General features: G+C 45.5%; 1 protein-coding gene across 1 annotated transcript in view; it reads left to right on the top strand.

Moving 5' to 3' along the window:
- The window catches only part of LOC137525971 (histone H1.3-like), a 265,301-nt gene that overhangs the window by 98,031 nt on the left and 147,232 nt on the right, over positions 1-20,038 (top strand). Inside the window, exon 6 of the mRNA XM_068247181.1 lies at positions 19,697-19,777. Coding sequence (XP_068103282.1) covers positions 19,697-19,777 — 81 coding nt within the window. The remainder of the gene's footprint in view (positions 1-19,696; positions 19,778-20,038) is intronic.

The following is a 20,038-nucleotide window of genomic DNA, read 5'->3' as shown; positions in this document are numbered from 1 at the left end:
TCGGTCAGATCCTTCAGAACAAAACTCTCCTTACCTTTGAAAGTTTATCCAATAAATTCTCGTTACCAAAGCATTTTCAATTTATGTATCTCCAGCTACAACATGCCCTACAGGCCCAATTTCCCCTAGGTCTCCCTTTAACCGGCACATCTCTCACCCTTGAATCTATTAAAGATGGTCCACTCACACACCATATTGGTGCTCTATACTCCACCCTGTCTGAGCATCTAGCTGGCCCGATAATAGAGCAATCCATGAATAAATGGACACGTCAGGGGGTACAACTAGATGATGAAGAGTGGGAGGATAGTCTAATGGCAATACGAAAAGTATCGCCATGCATCAAAGATCGCCTTACACAATTGTACATCACGCATCAAAGTTATCTTACCCCCAGTCGTATCTCTAAATTTAGTTCTAGCTCTTCTAACCTTTGCCCCAAATGTAAAGCCTCCAACCCTACCTTCATGCATCTCCTATGGCAATGTCCCCCAATAGCCGATCTCTGGAAGCAAGTAGTCAATTTCCTCCACGACAGAATGGGATCCCCCATCACACTAGACATTAAAAACTGTATACTAAATATCTATGATGAAGATATTAACAAATTCGATAAATCCTTTTTACTAGAATCCACTTTTATGCTTAAACAATGTATAGCGTTCAGATGGCTTTCCCCTGTTTCCCCTACCTATGCCGACTGGCACACCAGGGTTAAAAACTCACTACCCCTCAAAAAGCTGGTTTACCACCACAGGGGTTGCCCTTCGAAATTTAATAAAATCTGGGACCGCTGGATTGACAACACAGTTCATTGATACTTATTACGCCACATTATGATGGCACTTCCCCTTGCACCTAGATGCACTTGTGACCTACTCTCCATAACCCTCTCCCTACTCTTCTTCTCTTTCCTTTCATGGCTATACACCTCCTGGGGCGTCTGAACTCCCTCCCACTAGTCCCCCTCTCCCTTCAACATCTCCTTCTCTTTTCTTATCTCTTCAAAAGTCATGACATGTAAAGGTACTAATGTACATATGTATGTAAAATGTTCTTCATTTTGTCAACTATGCACTAATTTTATACTGTACTGTTGTTATACCCCTGACTTATACTTGAATAAAACTTTTGGTCAATGAAAAAAAAAATTGTCATGCCGAGACCTGGGCTAAGACCGCCACTTCAAGGTCTTGGTGCTTGTTCCTCACTGATGACGTGCAGGCTGGGACACAGGCCGCACTTCCTGATAGGTGGAGGGCGCATTCCCAGTAAACCCTTCGCAAAGGTAAACAGTAGTCAGCTGACTGCGGTCAGCTGACAGCACAGTGTCAGCTGATCTACAACTGACACTTAGGGGAGATCTGCTTGTTACCTGGATAGTCTTGCATGCTGCCTGGACCGACCCTTACTTGTTACATTGACTCTCTGGCCTTCTACCTGGACCGACCATTGCCTGTTACCTGAACAATCTGTCACATTGCTGACTATCATCATTGAGAGCCTCATCCTCCTCACCAAAGGAATTAATCCTGTTGATACTTGTGAACTGTTGAACTTTGCTTATACTTGCCTCAGCAGGGCTCTGGTGGGTTATTGTCTACTCTACTTAGGTCTGTATGCTTTGCATGTTAAAGAGAACCTGTACTGAGTAAAAATATTTAAAATAAACACATGAGGTAACTTCAAATGAGCATTCCATAGTTACCTTGCCATCAGTTCCTCTCAGAAGCTCACCATTTTCTTCTGACAATAATCCCTTCCAGTTCTGACAATATTTTGTCAGAACTAAAATATATCAGTTGCTGTCAGTAAAATATCAGTTGCTGTCAGTTATAGCTGAGAGGAAAACTGATGTACCAGGTAAATGTCCATGTTTCCCTATGGCTCAAGTGGGCGATGTTACAGTTTAACTGTGTGCTGACCAGGAAGCTGTTATGGGTAATGGCCATTTTCAAAATGGAGGACGGAAAATTCCCTTGATCACAGTGAACAAACAGGACGCGGAAGACACTGAGGAGTAGACTACATGAAAGGTAAGTATGACTTGTGTATGCTTATTTTGACTTTAATTTTCAGTTCAGGTTTTCTTTAAGACCTGGGGGTAACCATAGTCAGGAGACAAATAAAGTGTCCTGTTCACGCGGGGGCTTGTCTATAGGTGAAGACCGTGGGCCAGACTCAGAGACACGGCACTCGATTGGGGCATAGAAACTGATTGTGGACATAACCTGTCAAGCCTTACAACAGTAATAGAGCTATAAAATTAGTGAACACGTGCCTGCCTGCACTACTCACAGCAAGGTAACTGCACGCTGGCACAGTAGAATGTCACTGACTACACTGAGTGACTAAAACTAGCTTCAGTTGATCACTGGCTGGTTAACTAAATACAAGTATCAAATAGAGTAATAGAGCAGTCAAATTAGTGAACATGTGCCTGCCTGCACTACGCACGCACAGCAAAGTAACTGCATGCTGGCATGGTACAATTCACTGACTATACTGAGTGACTACAACTAACTTAAGTTGATCACACTGGCTAGCTAGCTAAATACACATATCAAATACAGTAATACAGCAATAAAATGAGTGAACACGGGCTAGTAAAAAGGGGCGCACAGGGATAGTGGACAAAAAGGGCGCCGCCATAGACTGCAATGCAAAATATCGGCTATTCGGCGCCCGACAGGAAAAAAGGGCGCCCGAGAAATAGCGGTTACAGGGATCGTGTTAACAAAAGTTTTCATTTACAGAATAAGGTTTATAACAAATATCGTTTACAAGTTCGTTTTGAGTTTGTGTTATACTTATTTTTTCGTTTTTAAATTTCGCTTATATCAATTTTTACTTATTATTTAGTTTAAAAATTTCGCTTACAAAAGTATAACAACTAAATTTTCGTTTACACTTCTTTGATCATTTAAAAATTTGTTTTCATATGTATAATGCGTAAATACCGTTTTCAACCTTATTGTATTAGAAATACATCACTTTTGGTATTAACTTTGTTTTTACACTTATAATGCGTTGATTATAGTTGCTAAAATATCGCTTTTAATATTACTGTTATTTTAAGTTTGTTTTTACACTTATAATGCGTTGATTATAGTTACGGTATTTTGCCATTTCATTTCCGTTTATTTAACCTATTTAGCACTAAATTTTCATTTACAACTCCTTAAAAGATAAATATGGATTTGCATTAAAACTTAAAATTTCGGCTATACCCCGCGCCCTTTTTTCCAGGCGCCCTTTTTTGATAGACGCGAGTGAACATGTGCCTGCCTGCACTAAGCACAGCACTCAGTACACTGTCACTGACGACTACACTGACTTCAACTAACTTAAGTTGATCACTGGCTGGCTAGCTAAGTACAAGTATCAAATACAGTAATAGAGCAATGAAATAAGTGAGAACCCTGTGTTTTACACAAAAAAATGCTCTTACTTTGTGCAATATGGCCTGGAGATGCTCTCTCAGTCCACAGAGTCTATCAAGGACGGAGTTCTTCAAATGGCTGCCACTTTATATGCAGTAGGGGAGGGCAGAACCATGACTGGTTGCTAGGGCCTACACTGGGGGCCTCTGATTGGCTCAGTGACGTAATTTCCCCCATTCACGGATTTCAATCATGATGTTGCATACTAAAAAAAGGGCTTGTGATCACGGCTATGCCATGATCATGAGGTCGTGATGATCACCACTAGGTACCACAGCACCCAAAAAAGAAAAACAGGCCTAATTCAAAGGAGACTGGTATTGAAGGTTGGTATACAAAAGAGATTCACAGCCACATCATGTCCCATTCTCGCTGACAGCAGGGGCCAGGAACTCACCTTTAATCCAGACCTGGTTCATTTTCAGAAATGTTAGTCTGTCCACAGACTTTGCGGGCAGATGAGAGCGCTTTTCCATGACCACGCCACCAGTCGCACTGAAGCACCTTTTAGACAGCACACTGGAAGGGTGGCACGACAGGACTTCCAGGGAGTACTGTACCGGCTCCCTCCAGATCTCCAAGCGCTTGACCCAGTACTCCATGGGGTTCAAACCCGCCAAAGGAACCCATGTAGTCTGCCACTATCTGGGTCAGGCGCTGGTTCTTACTTTGAGAGGAGGATGCTGCTGCAGGCACCACCTCTCTCGGCAGCTCTACCGTCTACCGTCAGAGACAGCAGGTCTCCTGGGCACCTACTTTTGCTGATGCTGGCCACAGGAACCTGCTGCTGTGCTGGCTGGACAGGGACAGAGGGGGTGGAAGGCTTGGGGAAGGCTTCCTCCAGTCACCGAACAATGACCCGTTGCAACTCCCTTGTTCACTGCTCAGGGTCTCCAGCAGACAGGAACTGACCCACTTTCCCCTTCAGCCATGGGTCCAGGATCATGGTGATCCAGATGTCCTCCCGAGCACGCATCTGGATCACCCTGGGGTCCCTGTGCAGGCACTGCAGCATGTTTGCTGCCATTGGGAACAATTGACAGACAGCAGCGACATCAGGGTCATCGTCACCGCCAGAGACAACATCACTGTCCTCCTCCTCTGCCCCCTAAGCCTCGTCCTGCCCTCTCCACCCTCGCACCACTGCAGCTGCGTTCTGATTTTCTCCCTCAACACCAAGGTCAGGGACCTCCAACTCCTCCTCCACCAACTGCAGGACCCCCTCCTCCTCCCCCAAGAGGTGGACTGTGCAGTGCCTGCTGATCCAGCTGGGTCAGGGCTGCCTCTCTCTCTTCTAGCAGATCAAACAGGGCCCTGTTCAGCAGACAAACCATGGTCACCAACTCACAGATGGATGCCTGTTACTGACTCACGTTGGTTCCCTGCAGGATGGGAGCCAACACCAAGCACACCTGCTGCATGTGCCCCCAATCTGCATTGGGGATGACCTGGAGGTTGGTGGTGCTGGAAACTGTCTTGTCTATGATGTAGCTGCTGACAGCCCTTCTGTGCTCAACCAGCTACTCCAACATCACCAGGGTGGAATTCCAGCTAGTTGGCACATCGATGATGACCCGGTGAGATAACAGGCCCACCTTCCCCTTCAGCCACCTTCACCTTCCCCTTCATTCCCCTTCAGCACTTCTGCAGGTCAGTCAGGGTCGCTGAGGCACCGGCAGAGTGGCGGAAATGGCACACAATTTTCCGTGTTGCTTCCAACAGATCATCCATCCCCAGGTAGGTGTGCAGGAACTTCTGCACCACCAGGTTCAGGACATGGGTCAAACAGGGGACGTGGGTCAAGTTTGTCCTGCTGATGGCAGCCAGCAGGTTGGTCCCCTTGTTGGACACCACCAATCAAACTTTGAGGCCTCTGGGGGTCAGCCACCTCTGCTCCTGCACCCTGAGGTTGGCCAGAACCCCATGCACGGTAAAGGACAGGTAGCAGTCTGTCCCAAACCGGCTGCTCCAAGAGTCCATGACTATCACAGGCCCCCTAGTGGCCAGACCGCTCAGTGCTTTCCAATGTATTTCAACCCACAGGCTGTCCAACCTCCTGGATGCAATCAATGAGCTGAAACTGATGGAACTTTGGCAGCAGAAAGGCTAGAAGGGAGCTTGCGAGTTACAGTAACACAAATTACACACTATTTCAGGGTACAAAGCTGCCACCATCTCTGTAAAAGGACAAAGGACCTACTCTAACTGATTCTAAGACCTGCGGATAAAAACGGTTAAAACACACTATTTTATCTGCTTTATGAACAGTAGTAGTGACTCTTCAGAAAGCTAGGATCTAGGAATTGTTCTGTGTGGCTGAATAGTAGGTGCAGCCAAAATAAGTGACTTTTAGAAGTCTTTTATTATAAATGCAATATAAATAATTAATATATACAGAAAATCGTTAAAAGTAACAATTAGACAGTGTAAAATAAAAAGGGAAAGAAATAAACAAATACTTAAGTTTCAGATGAAATATATGTTCATTTTGGGAAAGCAAGTTAAAGTCCTTTGTTCCATATTGAGAGAAACAGAGACCCAGTGCCATGGTCCTCTGGCTGGTTCTGGTCAGATGGACAATGGAAGAGCTGCTCCTCCCTGTATGCATCCTACTTTTATTGAAGCTAGATTTGGGGTGGGACAAGCCTTTTACCAACCAATCACAGTCCATTTACCTGGAGGGAGATTTTTGGCTTAAACTTGCAGAACCCTGAAATTCAAAAATGATAAATACCATATTTGTGCTGATAACAGATTCATACACAGTGGATCCAGGGATCATACAGAGATCAAGAATCACTAGTCTTGCCCAATTAGTCGCACCAAAATTAATACCTCGGCTTGGGAAAGAGTTATGAACTTTCATGATATCTCAAAATGTGCACAATTTTATCTGCGCTTAAATATGTTATTATCATAGAGATAGCCAGAGGCATCCTGCTATAATCTTACCAAAGAATGACTCAGTATATTCCACCATGTGCTGTCTTCACTAGGAAGTCATGCTAGGCTGGTGCCGCAATGTCTGGGAGGGTCTAGTTTCTGAATAGGCACCCCTGCTGTGGGTTTCCTGACTTATCCCTTTGTAGGATGCCATGTGTGTGTGTGTTGGCCTTTTAACAGGTAACTGTAACGAGGTTAATTACCCTGGCTGAGTTGTGACAGATACATGTAAAAAAGGTCTTTCTGGGCTAATCAACTTGAATAGCCAAGCTTCAAAGGAAGACCCCCAAGGCTCTGCAGTGTGCTAGGACCTACACATACAATTTTGGTTGTATCAGTAACCACAATTGATGCAGAAAACCGATTGTGATTGCGTTTTTTCACAGCTCTTTCCGTAACACATGGTGACATGGACCCGCTTACCCATGGCGTGATCGAGCGAACAGGCCACGTTTGTCACCATGAACTCCTGCAGTGCTGGGATCGCTGTGTGGGAGAATTAGTGGCAGCTGGGAATTCGCCACTCTGGGATCCCATACTGCAGGAGCACTATCATGTCACTCCCCTCCTGCACAAGGGAGTATAGCAGAAGCTGGGGCACATGTACTAGGCAAGCAACCCATTTAGCATCCGGATGCACTTGTGGCAGAGCCTTGATCACACTGGGAAACGACTCACTGAGCAGGGTCTGGCGGCGTTTGCCTGCACGGGAAGATGAGGAGGGAACTGTGGAGGGAGCAGAGGAGGCCACTGAGGACTGGCTGCCCGAACCAGCCTCAATTTCGGCGGGAGTGACAGGGTGTGAGGGGGGGGGGGGGGGAGCAGTGCGTTTCCGTGCTCCTGCTGCTAGATGAGCAGGAGGGCGGGATGCTGCTGCTGCTGAAGACTGTGAGAGGAATTCTTGCTTTGACCACTGCCAGTGCCACCATCCTTCAAGTGAACCTCCGGACTAAAAATCGACTCAGCAGCACTGAAAAGGCTTGGTGTTTCTTTAACAGTTTCACAGCATCAGAACTTTGTTTCTCTTACACAAGTCTCATTTTTAGCTGCACAGAAGAAAACTGCCCGGGCTTTTTTCCCCTGATGCTGTGCAAAGCATGATGGGATTTCTGATTTTGTTGTTCTCGTTCTGCTGTTTTTGTGCAATTTTTTTTTTTAGCATTTTGAATTTGACATTTGAAGCCTAGCGTGTGCAGCTGGGAGGGGTAATCAGGGCACAGGATAGTTGGAACTGTGTCTCCTGCTCCTTGTCATCTCCTTTCAACCAAAAAGATGGCTGCCCCCATGACAAATATGGCAGCCCCCATGAATCACAAACATTTGCCTGTTCTTTTAAAACAGGGTGGGTAAGAGATTATATTACCTATCTATTCTAATTAACATAACTAATGTAACTTAATGACAGTATGTTTGTTTAGGTTGAAGTTCCCCTTTCAGCCTCTCAAACACCTGAAAATTGGAAGGGGGTGGGTGGGTGTACCATTCTACAATTTCTCAGACTTCACGTGGAGTATCAATCCTAATTAATAAAAGACTTCAATTTCAACCTATTATATCCCAAATTGACCCAATGGGCAGATTTATTTTCCTTAATTGCACTACTGCATGTTTGCCTCTCCTCTTGTAGGTATTCTATGTCCCCCCTCCATATTCGGTTACTCTCCTTGAAGAGGGCTTCTTTTTCAAAGAAATACCCTGGGATCCCTGTAATATGGATGGGGAACTGAAATAAGAGATATACGGAGGCTGCCATATTTATTTCCTTTTAATCAATACCAGTTGCCTGGCAGCCCTGCTGATCCTCTGCCTCTAATACTATTAGCCATAGCCCCTGAACAAGCATGCAGCAGATCAGGTGTTTAAGACTTTAAAGTCAGATCCGACAAGACTAGCTGCATGCTTGCTTTTGGTGTTATTCAGATACTACTGAAGAGAAATAGACCAGCAGGGCTGCCAGGCAACTGGTATTAATTAAAAGTAAATAAATTGTGCAGCCTCTGTATACCTCTTACCAGGCTTGCTCAAATCCGGTCCGGGAGACATCCGGTTAGTTGCTATCCGGATATCTCCCAGTAAAGCTGTGCGGGGGTGGGGGGAGGGGTCAATCTTACCTGTCTGACGTCTTCTTCAGTCCATCCCTGGCGCCTCCCACAATGCGCTACAAGCGTCGGTCACGTAACTACAAATGCTACCTCCTTCCGGGTTGAAGGAGGAAGTGTTTGTAGTCACGTGACCGACACATGCGGCGCTTGGAGTGCATCGTGGGAGGTGCCAGGGTGCCTGACCGAAGAAGACATCATACAGGTAAGATTGACCCCCCACCCCCGCACAGCTTTACTGGGAGATATCCGGATAGCAACGAACCGGATGTCTCCCGGACCGGATTTGAGCAAGCCTGCCTCTTACTTCAGTTCCCTTTTAACTCTTTCAAGAATCCGCATTATGATAGGTTTCCTCCACAAGCTAATAAAGAAACCTCCTTCTCTCTATTTCTAAATGAAATTAGCATGTTTGATGTGTGGAGCTATTTACACCCTGGTGAACCAGGTTTCACCTGCTCCTCAGCTACCTATCATACTTTCTCACGTATAGATTTTGCCCTTGTGTTGCCTCAACTGCTCCCGTCTGTATCTCAAATTAAAATACTACCCCGCTTGGTTTCCGAGTCTGACCACTCTCCTACTCAGCTATCCATACAGTGGGGCATCCCCCCTCCACCTAGACTATAGAAATGTAACCCTTTTGGTTAGATCTTATTGAAGCAGATGGGGGAGATATTCAGGGATATAACAGAATTTGCACATATACACAGAGATGAGAACAGAGAACTTGTATGGGAAACCTTTAAAGCATATCTGAGGGGCACCCTTCTTAAAGCAGTCTCACTCTCATCCCATAAGAAATCTAATATACAGAAGGAACAGGAACTCCTGAAACGTGTATCCTTCCTTGAACAGAGGTCCTTGTCAGATCCACTGCCCACCAGTTATGACAACTGGCAATGTTCCATTAGAAACCTTGCCTTGCATCATGAAGAGAAGGCTAAATCCTCAATCTTTTTTTTTCAAAAACAGGCATACTACGAGCAAGGGGAGCGCACTGGCACTCTTTTAGCTAAAATCTCACAAGATTACACTGCACCTCCAGTAATAGCATCTCTCCTGGATAAAGCAGGAAATGAAATTTGGGGTCCAGAAATGGTTAATTCTACATTGTGACACCCATGGAAGCAGCGGCTGCGGGGACGCAGGGTGTCTCCGCAGCCGCCTCGCTTGCCTGCTTTGGGACTTCTCCCATTCCTCTGGCGTCTAGTACGCCGAGGACGGGGTTGTCTATTGCTCATAGGGTTGCTGTATTGCGCGGGCGCGCGTGGAGACAGGACCTTTATGCGGGGAGGAGGCGCATCAGCTGACCAGCCGGTCGGCTGACGTCAGAGGAGACTCACGGCGCTCCGGATTGGCTGATTGGTGGAGGGCGCGGCCGTGGGGTCTCCTCTGCTTGAAAAGCCTTCAGTCTTCATTCGCAACCTGTCTGCTGTTGCGAATACTCACGTGTTAGCGCTCAGACCTTAGATAGTATCCGGTGTGTTTTGATCTGGGAGGAAACTAGGGATTTCACACAAGACTAGGATTATTGTTTATTGTATATTGATATTCTGTGTATGACTCTGGCTGTCCTCTGACTCTGCTCTTGTTAATCAATTCTGTACCTCTGCCCATCTGACTCTGTTGCTGAACTCTGCCTGATATCTAACTACCCTCTTGCCTGTCGATTTTGTACTGTACCTGCCCGCTTGCTACTGATCCTAGCCTGTCTGACCACTCTACTCACCAGTGAGCCCTTGTCACTGAGGTGCTCTTGACTAGTACTCATCAGCTCCTCTGGTGAGGTCTAGTCTAACTATTCTATTACTGTGTACAAATAGTACCCACCAGCTCCTCTGGTGAAGTTTAGCCAAACTATTCAGTTACTGTTGCACCAAGCACTATACACCTTGCTATCCTGCTAGCTATACTTGTATTATTGGTGATTCTGCAGATCACCACATAATCAGGTATAGCGTCTGTATTATCGGTGATTCTGCAGATCACACATAATCAGACGTCGGTGTTGCTACACCAAATGCTTGCCTCTCTGTCAAATATGGACAGAGGTCCTCGTCACTCCTTAGTACCCCCCATTGCTTGTGTAGTATATTGTACAAATCTTGCCAATGCGTTGTGAGAAAACACGGAAAAGCCGTGTTCAGAACAAGGCGGCTGATTCCGCGTCCAACGCGGCGGTTTGCACGCGTAGGCCTACATCTACTAGTATGGCTGAACACGGAGAAACCGCCGCATGCCCTGATAGCGGGGCGGCTGGTTCCGCGTCCAGCGCGGCGGGTGGTACACAACATATGTCTGGTGTGGCTGGGACTGATAGTCCACACAGGTTCAGAAGGACGCGTGCACGCGCTGAGAGGCAGAACTTTTATGACAGCCAGAAGGGAGTCAGCTGACCAAGCCGGTCAGCTGACGATTCAACCAGTTCCCATTGGTCCAGCACTTAGGGGAGGCGCTGGAGAGCGCTGTGCTATATATACTGGGTGCTGGTCATTCACTGGTTGTCTGCCGTTGCGTTCACTACGTGGAAGCACTCAGACCTTTTGTCAGAATCTGTGTTACCAGTTGTTATACTTCAGACTAGTTCCAGGGTGTTGATGATCACGGACCTCACACCCAGAATAGGGACTTGTATTACCATTCTGTTATCCTCCAGACTAGTTCCAGGGTGTTGATGATCACGGGCCTCACACCCAGACTAGGGACTTGTATTACCATTCTGTTATACTTCAGACTAGTTCCAGGGTGTTGATGATCAAGGACCTCACACCCAAGACTAGGGACTTGAGTTACCATTCTGTTATTTGTCAGACTAGTTCCAGGGTGTTGATGATCACGGAGCTCACACCCAAGACTAGGCATTGTTTATTATCTGTTATGACCTTCTGCTTTCCTGACCACTCTTCTGATCACTGATTTGGTACTTCGCTATATCTGATACTCTGTTGCCAAACTCTGCATGTCTTAGCACCTATCTGTCCGTGTGTTGCCGACCTGGCTTGCCCGACCTCGAGAGCTATCTCCTCAGTTTAGAGATAGTTCACAGATCAATCAGTGACACCCTCCTATTGGTGTCACTCAAGCTCTGGTCCTACCTTCTCCTTGCCTGGCTCCTCCCTTCGGGAGATTCTCAGGTTACTGGAAGGCACTTGTTCTCTTATGCAGTATAGTCTACTGCTCTGATACCTGTTCTCCAGGTATTGTCCTCAAAGTATTACTGTTGCACCAAACACTCACATCACTCAGGTGTCCAGAGGTTAGTGATATATCTGATTATCGGTGATACTGCAGATCATCAATAATCGGGTATATATCTGTATTCTTGGTGATACTGCAGATCACCAATAATCAGACCCTCTCTGTGTTACACCGATCGTTACATGCGTGTTGTAAGATGTAGTGAGGTGTATGGTGTCTTGCTTTGGTCTGATCTTAGAGGTAAGTAATTGAGTATGAGGTATGGCCCTAGCCCTCCGCATGGCCACCTCTATGCATTTGTGGGGATATCCTCTTTGTTTAAATCTATGTTTGAGAACCAATGCTTCTCATTCAAAGCTATCAAAGCTATTATCTATTCAATTGTCCAAATGGTATATTCTTTTTAGTTTTCACAGTATGGTGTGAACCATACTGTAAAATACTATTGACAGCTATAGGCTTTCTAAATATAGACGTAGAAAGTTCACCAGTTGCATTTTTGGTGATTGTTAGATGCAAAAATTCCACTTCCCTGTCTGAGATTTTGTAAGTCAAGTAGATTTTTAATAAATTCTGATTCAATTCTTCCAAAAAATGTTCTGCATAGATCTTCAGTACCTTGCCAAATGATCAGCAGATCAATGATAAATCGAAACAAATCCACAATATGTGGGTGGTACAGCTCATACTGAGAGGCCCATACCAGCTCGCGCTCCCACCATCCTAAGAAAAGGTTGGCCACCGACGGGGCACAACGTGCCCCCATCACGACCCCCCTCACCTGTAGGTAGAAGCGCAAGTCAAATACAAAATAATTCCTTGTAAGTACAAAGTTCAATAGTTTCAGAATGAAGTCCCGTCTGCTCGGCTTTAGATTCCCCATCTCCAGGAAGTAGCCAGCTGCTCGTATACCCTCCTCATGGTTGATGTTCATATAAAGACTTTCGATGTCACATGTCACCAGAAGCATGTCATCTGTCAAGGATAGACCATTAACATGATACAATAAATCACCCGTATCTTTGATATAAGAATCAAGAGTCTCCACGAAGGGTTTGCAAAAAGGAGTCAAACTTCCCACACTTTTCTGTTAGGCTTCCAATGCCCGATATAATAGACCTCCCTGGGGGCCTGTCTACCTGTTTGTGCACCTTAGGGAGCATGTAAAATGTATCTAACGTGGGTTTTTCTATCCACAGAAACCTCTTCTCTTTCCCATTGATTCCTTCAAACTCCTTAGCATCATCTAGCAGAGTTTTTAATTCCTGCTGAAATTTTGCGGTGGGATCCCGTGGTGACACCCGATAAAACTCACTCTTATTGAGCTGTTTATATGCCTCCTCTAGGTACATATCAATTGGCCAAATCACCACATTCCCACCTTTATCCGCTTTGCAGATAATAACGTCCGTCCTAGACCTTAGCTCTCTCAAAGCCTTTCTCTCATGGGAATTAAGATTGAAACTGGTGTTTCCACATCTGGCATTCAAATTTTGCAATTCCTTACACATAAGAAGATTTTAATTTCTGGACTGAAAGTAGGCAAATATTTAGATGCAGGTTTAAATGTAGGATTCTCACCTCTAGTCTGACCATCCTCACTCTCCTGTAGCAAACACATCAGATCTTCAAAAGTTTGTTGATCTTGTGCTTCCAGGCCTATTTCTGCCAACTCCTGCGGTTGCATGCATCTGGGGCCGTAGATTTTTTTGAGCATAAGTCTCCTGCAAAAGAAATACACATCCTTAATTGTCTCAAAGATGTTTATCTGATGTGTTGGCGAGAACGATAGCCCTTTGCTCAACACACTAATCTCATCTCTAGAGAGTGCAACAGAAGATAAATTGATCACTTTAAGTACCTCCTCCTCTTCATCCTGTGAGGTTAGATTCGTCCTACTCCTCTTGTTGTGTACTTGTAATGATTTGAGCTCAGCAAGTCTTCGATCAATGGAGCGGCTAATATTGTCCATCTCAGATTCTGTTACATCACTTGAATCCTAGGTGTAGCAAATTTGGTTCCTAGTGGGTCACCCAGATCTTTGATCCTGTGGCCTCTTGGGTTGTCGCCTTCTAGGAAAGTGTTTTCTCACTCCCTGGCCTTTCATGTTGCCCCTGTGTTTCCATGCATATGCTCGTTGTAGACTATAATCCATATGGTCCCTCTCTAATTTATTTTTCTTATTTCCAGTGATTTCTTGTACTATCTTGACAAGATCTTTTTTAAGGTCTTGTAGGTAAGTTTCAATGGTGTTCTGTGGTTGTAATTTAAATAGTTGGGTCTTGATGCCTTCAATTTTGACCTTTAAATAATTCAATAATTCACGGTCATAATCCAATAACATATTAACTATAATACTGGAACATTTTCATAAGCCTTGTTCCCACATCTTCCTTCTTTCATTAGTCATAAACCAGGCTGGGAAGATCTGCACCCTCAGCCCTCTCGGATAGATTGCTTCGGAGTCATAGTTATCCAAACTTTTGATATTCCACCATGTTTTAATATAGGCAGTATGTGTCTCTCTTAATTCCCTACATAGCTCCTTCACTTCATTAGGGGTTCCAGCACAAGCTCGCTCAAGAGCAACAAGATTGTATATACTCTTAACCTGCAATTCCCAAGATTGCTCCAAAGATTCAAGAATGTCCAAATTCATCTTGAACACACAGACTCTGAAAGAAATCAAAGAGATTTCAACATTAACTAACAAATTTAACTTCAATAAGTCTATACACAAGCACCATAAGCAAGGGCGTAACAATAGACCCTGCAAGGGATGCAGCCGCAGGGGGGCCCATAAGCCACAGGGGGCCCCGTCCTGAGAGACTGACAACTAAGGGCAAGGAGAGAAAACAAATTTCTGCTCTCTCCGCCATTGTTCTATTGACTGTATCTGCTCAGCTGCTGATAGGGAATCATACAAAGTTTTGCAGACAAAGATTTGTAGATTTGTTTTGGCAGGAGGGGGCCCCATTTAAAGTTTCGCAGGGGGGCCCAGTGATTTCTAGTTACGCCCCTGACATAAGTGCCTCCACAGAAGAAAACAACTGACTGTATACACAAGAAAAGAGCTTCTGTGTAAGGGAATATTAATACACAGCACTCAGTTCACAATGAACAATAATTTTATTAGGGTAATGGAAACAACTTAAAAACAATTAAAACTCCTGAGGCAACAGGGGGGTCCAAAAAACATAGCACTCATAAATAGAGTAACCACTCTCACTGGTTATACATAAATACATACAAAAATCTGCATCAGGTACAATGAAAACAATAAGTCCTCCTCAAACTACAATAGCTATAAATATGGAGCCTCACTGAGCTCTAGCCCACTTTGAGCTAAGCTGCTAAACTGACTGGCCGCTGCAAATTTATAAGTCAAGACCTCTAATGAATACACAATATCAAAGTTGCACTGCAGTCAGCGCTCCACAGGACACAAATAAAAATAATGAGAGTTAGTAAGAACGCATAATTACCTGATGTTAGAAAATACACTGGTATAGGATGCCACCCGTTGCCCCTCCTCCACGCGTATCGCGGCTCCAAGTCCCCGCTTTCTCAAGAGGTACCTGGTATCTGGTACAATGCCCTATTTATATTGAAAGCCATGTGCCTGCACGAGTGTTGGTACTTCCTGACTAATAACGTCATACGTGGCCACGTATGAACGTGATGACACTGATCGCTCAGACAGAGCGATCAGTTGTCCCACGTGGTAAAGCTAAACCAATGGGACAGGCGCAGCTGTAGAAAAATAAACAGAGCGCTGGCTGCTGCAGTATAAAACAGAAAATACAATACAAGTATGTAAAGTACAGATAAACAAACATCTCTGGGACAATAGTAGGAACAACGCATATAAAAAATAATATTTATCAGCATAACTACAAAAATCAGCTGTTAGCACAGCACGGAAGTATGAACGAGCCTGTGCATAGACTAATGAGTACGAGAGAGAATGGCACAGGAGACTCGGGCACAGGATTCAGCCGGTATGTGGCTGATCCTGCTGTTGCACAAGTTCCCGGCCGTGTTAAATACTATTCCCCCTCCAGGCCGCCATGGATGGTGGGGAATGAAATAATTTGAAGCCGAATTATTGTGTTTTCATTGTAACTTCAGCTCTGTCTTCTGATGGCGCCGAACTTACTCCCTGTGCGCTGCTATAGCTGTAATTCCTATTATGGCCTATGGTGGCGCTGGCTGTGCCGAAATCTCCGTGCGCTGGATTCACTAAAGTTAAAGGTTCGAGACTAAAATGGTGAGAGTCTGGGTTAAGATATTCAACAGCATCATCACCCCAATCCTGCTCTATAGCAGTGAGATATGGGGCCCGGTCACCTACCTTGACCAATCAAAATGGGACTCCAGCCCAACAGAAATTTTCCATCTAGAGTTCTGCAAGTATCTTCTCCAAGTCCATCGCAGCACTTCGAACTCAGCTTGCCGGGCAGAGCTAGGCAGATTTCCACTATGGCTGACTATCCAGCAGAGGGCGCTCTCATACTGGGCCCATATACAGAGCAGCAGCCCCAGCACTTACCACCATAAAGCCTCACTGAGCCAGGGTGGCGAAGCCATACCACGCGCTTTGAAACAAAGCGTCAACAGCCAGCCCAGCCAAGACCACCAACACAGGCTGACAAAAGCCCAAATAAAAGGAACGATAGAAAGCTGCAAGGACCGATACCTAGAGGAATGGAGAAGGGACATAAAGAACTCCCAGAAACTCACTGTCTACCAATCACTACAGAGGGAGTACACAATGGCTCCATATCTAGAGAGGGTACACCACCACAAAGACAGACAGGCCTTGAGCCTGTACCGTCTGAGCGCCCACAACCTGGAGATAGAGACAGGGCGACACAGACAGACATGGAAGCCCCGGGAGGAGAGACTGTGCAGGCAATGTGACCAAGGGGTCCTGGAGGATGAGGCCCACTTCCTGCTACACTGCAGCAAATATACACCGCTGAGGACTGCCCACTTCCAGAGACTCTCCGCCCACATCCCAGATTTCAACTCCACAGATGAGGAGAGGAAACTCTATATCCTACTGGGGAAGAGGAAAAAACTGTGCAAATAGCAGCCCGATATATCACTGCCTGCCACCAACTGAGAGGAACATGATACCACATGGACCGTATAACCCCATACTCCCCTCCCCTATGGACTGTATACCTATACCCCCCTCCCCTATGGACTATATATCTCATCCCCCCATACCATCCATTACATCCTCCACACTCCTATGGCCTGTTTACCTATATCCTCCCCTTATTCCCCCCCCCCATGTTAATGTTTTGTTTTGCTTTGGCAATGCTAAATGTATTTGGTCCTGCCAATAAAGCTTTTTTGGATTGGATTGGATTGGTGAGAGTGACATCTAGTGGTTGAAAAAAGAGTTGACAGTCAATCCGTATAAAATATGTGGGTAAAAAGGTCTATTATAAGGACTAGCATAAATGCTACTTAAAGAGGAACTGTAACGTCAAAACGTCCTCTGGGGGGTTACTCACCTCGGGTGGGGGAAGCCTCCGGATCCTAATGAGGCTTCCCACGCTGTCCTCCGTCCCTCAGGGGTCTCGCTGCAGCCCTCCGTGCAAAATGACGTCATTATTTACCTTCCCGGCTCCTGCGCAGGAGCTCTGACGGCTGTCGGCTCTGAAGTAGGCGGAAATACCCGATCGCCGTCGGGTCTGCTCTACTGCGCAGGCGTAAGTTTCCGGCGCCTGCGCAGTAGAGCGAACCCAACTGAGATCGTGTATTTCCGCCTACTTTGGAGCCGAGAGCAGCCACAGCGCCCCCGCTGGAGCCAGCAAAGGTAAATATTGAATCTACAGTCGGGTCTGTCGCCGGCTGTTCGGAGGGCTGCAGCGAGACCCCCGTGGGACAGAGGACGGCGTGGGAAGCCTCATTAGGATCCGGAGGCTTCCCCCACCCGAGGTGAGTACCCCCCGGGGATGTTTCTGATGTTACAGAGTCTCTTTAAGGCCGATCTCTACAATGTAGAGATACATAGGAAATAAAAAAAAATAAAAAAATATATCTAGGTAAAAATGTGCAAATATAGTTAATTTTTGTCATCCATTGAATGAGTGAAAGGAATGTGCAATTGCAATAAAGAATAGTGCATATGCAGTGAATACATGGTCCATCTGAGTGTAATAGAAACAATAATGGAATAAGAATTATAAATTAATTTAATAGTGCAAGTTGAATTCTTGACGCCTGAAGTCTTCAATTATTCTCAAAAAGTGCATGTTTTCTTCTTGAAAAAGCTTGTGCAGCGATGAAAGTGACCAGTGCAACAAAGTGTCAAGTGCCAAATAACGTAACCAAATCTATCAGAGACAAAATACAATACCATTAGTACATAGTGATAAAAAACATGCTGACCTCAATAAATAAATCCGAGAGCAGCAAAAAAGATTGTTTTAGAAGTGCTTATATAGAAGTGCAAGTGTCAGAAAAAGCAATTGCATCTAATTAAAAAGGAAAAGTGCCAACCACTTTGCACTTGGCACTTGGCACTTTGCACTCTGCACTTGGCACTTGGCACTTTGCACATGCCAAGTGCCAAGTGCAAAGTGCCAAATGCAAAGTGCCAAGTGCAAAATGCAACGGGCCAAATGCCAAGTGCCACGTGCCAAGCGCCATGTGCCACGTGCCACATGCCAAGTGGCAGACAGCAGAGGAGAAGACACTAATTGTCACAATGGCACTGCCCAGCAGCACAGCAGTTCTGTAGTAAGCTAACACAGTAGTACTACTACTCTAACAACTAACTAGCACTGACTGCAGTACTACAGTACTAACTACACAATAACACAGTAATCCTATTCCCTAATCCCTAACCTAAGCTATACTGTAGCTAGCTAAGGCTAATAGCTGGCCAGCAGGCAGCAGCTGGCCTGGTCTGTGCACAGCACACACACAGACACATAGCAGCTGCAGCAGCCCTGCAGCACACACTCTGACTGTCACACAATGAAATCAAGCTAATTAACAATACAACACTGAACTGCTTTAGGTTTATCACTGTATACAGCACTTGCTAGGCCAGCAGCACTGGAGCATGTCTCTCTCTCAGTGAGCACTGCAGTCACACAGGACGAGATTTATCATCATGGCACCCACAGGGGGGGGGGGGGGTGGCCAGGGTTCCCTTCAGTGATTGGGTGCTAGGGCTTAGGCTGGGAGCCCTCTGATTGGCTCAATGAGGTCAGGAAGGGCTGGCTAGGGCTTCTGCTGGGAGCCCTCTGGCTCAATGACGTCCTGGACGTCATCTACTTAGTTACAGTATCTCAAGATTCGGATATCCGGATTTCCAGCCAACTATCCGCAGATAGCTATCCGGATTTGGGCCCAGGTATCCGGAATCCGTATCCAGTCGGATAGCTCAAAAAAGTTCGGATATCCGGAATCCGGATGAGCACCACTGTCCACAAGGGCCGGAGCCCAAAGACAGCTAGCACCAATGCGCAAGGGAACCTTCCCCTGTTTGCATTGATCTTGTTGCCAACTAGTGTTAAAGGGGAAAAGTATCAATCACCCCATGAAGGGGTTTCCGATCAACTTTTCCCATTATGCCACATGCGACATGGATCATGTTGTATATGGCATCAAATGCCCTTGTGGCAAGATGTATATTGGGGAAACAACTAGAGCTGTTACAGAACGAATTATTGAACACAAATCTAGGATTAATGTAGCTGTCAAACGGGGCCTTGACCTTTCCCAAATCCATTCCCCGGTGGCTCAACATTTTTTGGTAATAGGCCACTCGGTGAATCAGCTAAGATTCTGTGTCCTGGATGTGGTGCCCCCCCCCCCTAGAAGGGGAGGTGATAGAGAATCTATTTTATTACATAGAGAGGCCCGCTGGATCAGATTTTACAGACACTGACCCCAGCTGGACTTAACATTGATTATAGACCTCAGTAGGTAGTCTCTAGGTGTGGCCTTTATTAATTCTCTGTATCTTTTCTATTTATTTAGCTTCGGACTCAGGAAATATGATTTCATCTACGAAGGGACTCCGGTACACCTGTATGGTTCCCGCCAATCACCCAACACATGGTAACTTTTTATGTGGTAACGCCTTAGCATACAGCATAATTGGATATGCCCTGACCCCTGATGCCAATTTATTTTGTTTCATTATGTATTTTCCAAAAGAATAGATTGTATAGCTTTGCGCTTACTGTTATAAATTAAATGTGGTCCTATGTTGCTGCGTTGATCGTTGATTCATCTGAATTGTATTGATTATATTTGCATAGATATGGACTATTCTCTATGCCCTTGTAGTGGTATCGCTTTCAAACAAACCTCATACCT

The sequence above is a fragment of the Hyperolius riggenbachi genome, chromosome 7, assembly GCF_040937935.1.
Source record: "Hyperolius riggenbachi isolate aHypRig1 chromosome 7, aHypRig1.pri, whole genome shotgun sequence".
NCBI classification, from domain to species: Eukaryota; Metazoa; Chordata; class Amphibia; order Anura; family Hyperoliidae; genus Hyperolius; species Hyperolius riggenbachi.
Note: the sequence above shows the minus strand (reverse complement) of the source record. Positions and strands in the feature narration are given on the sequence as shown.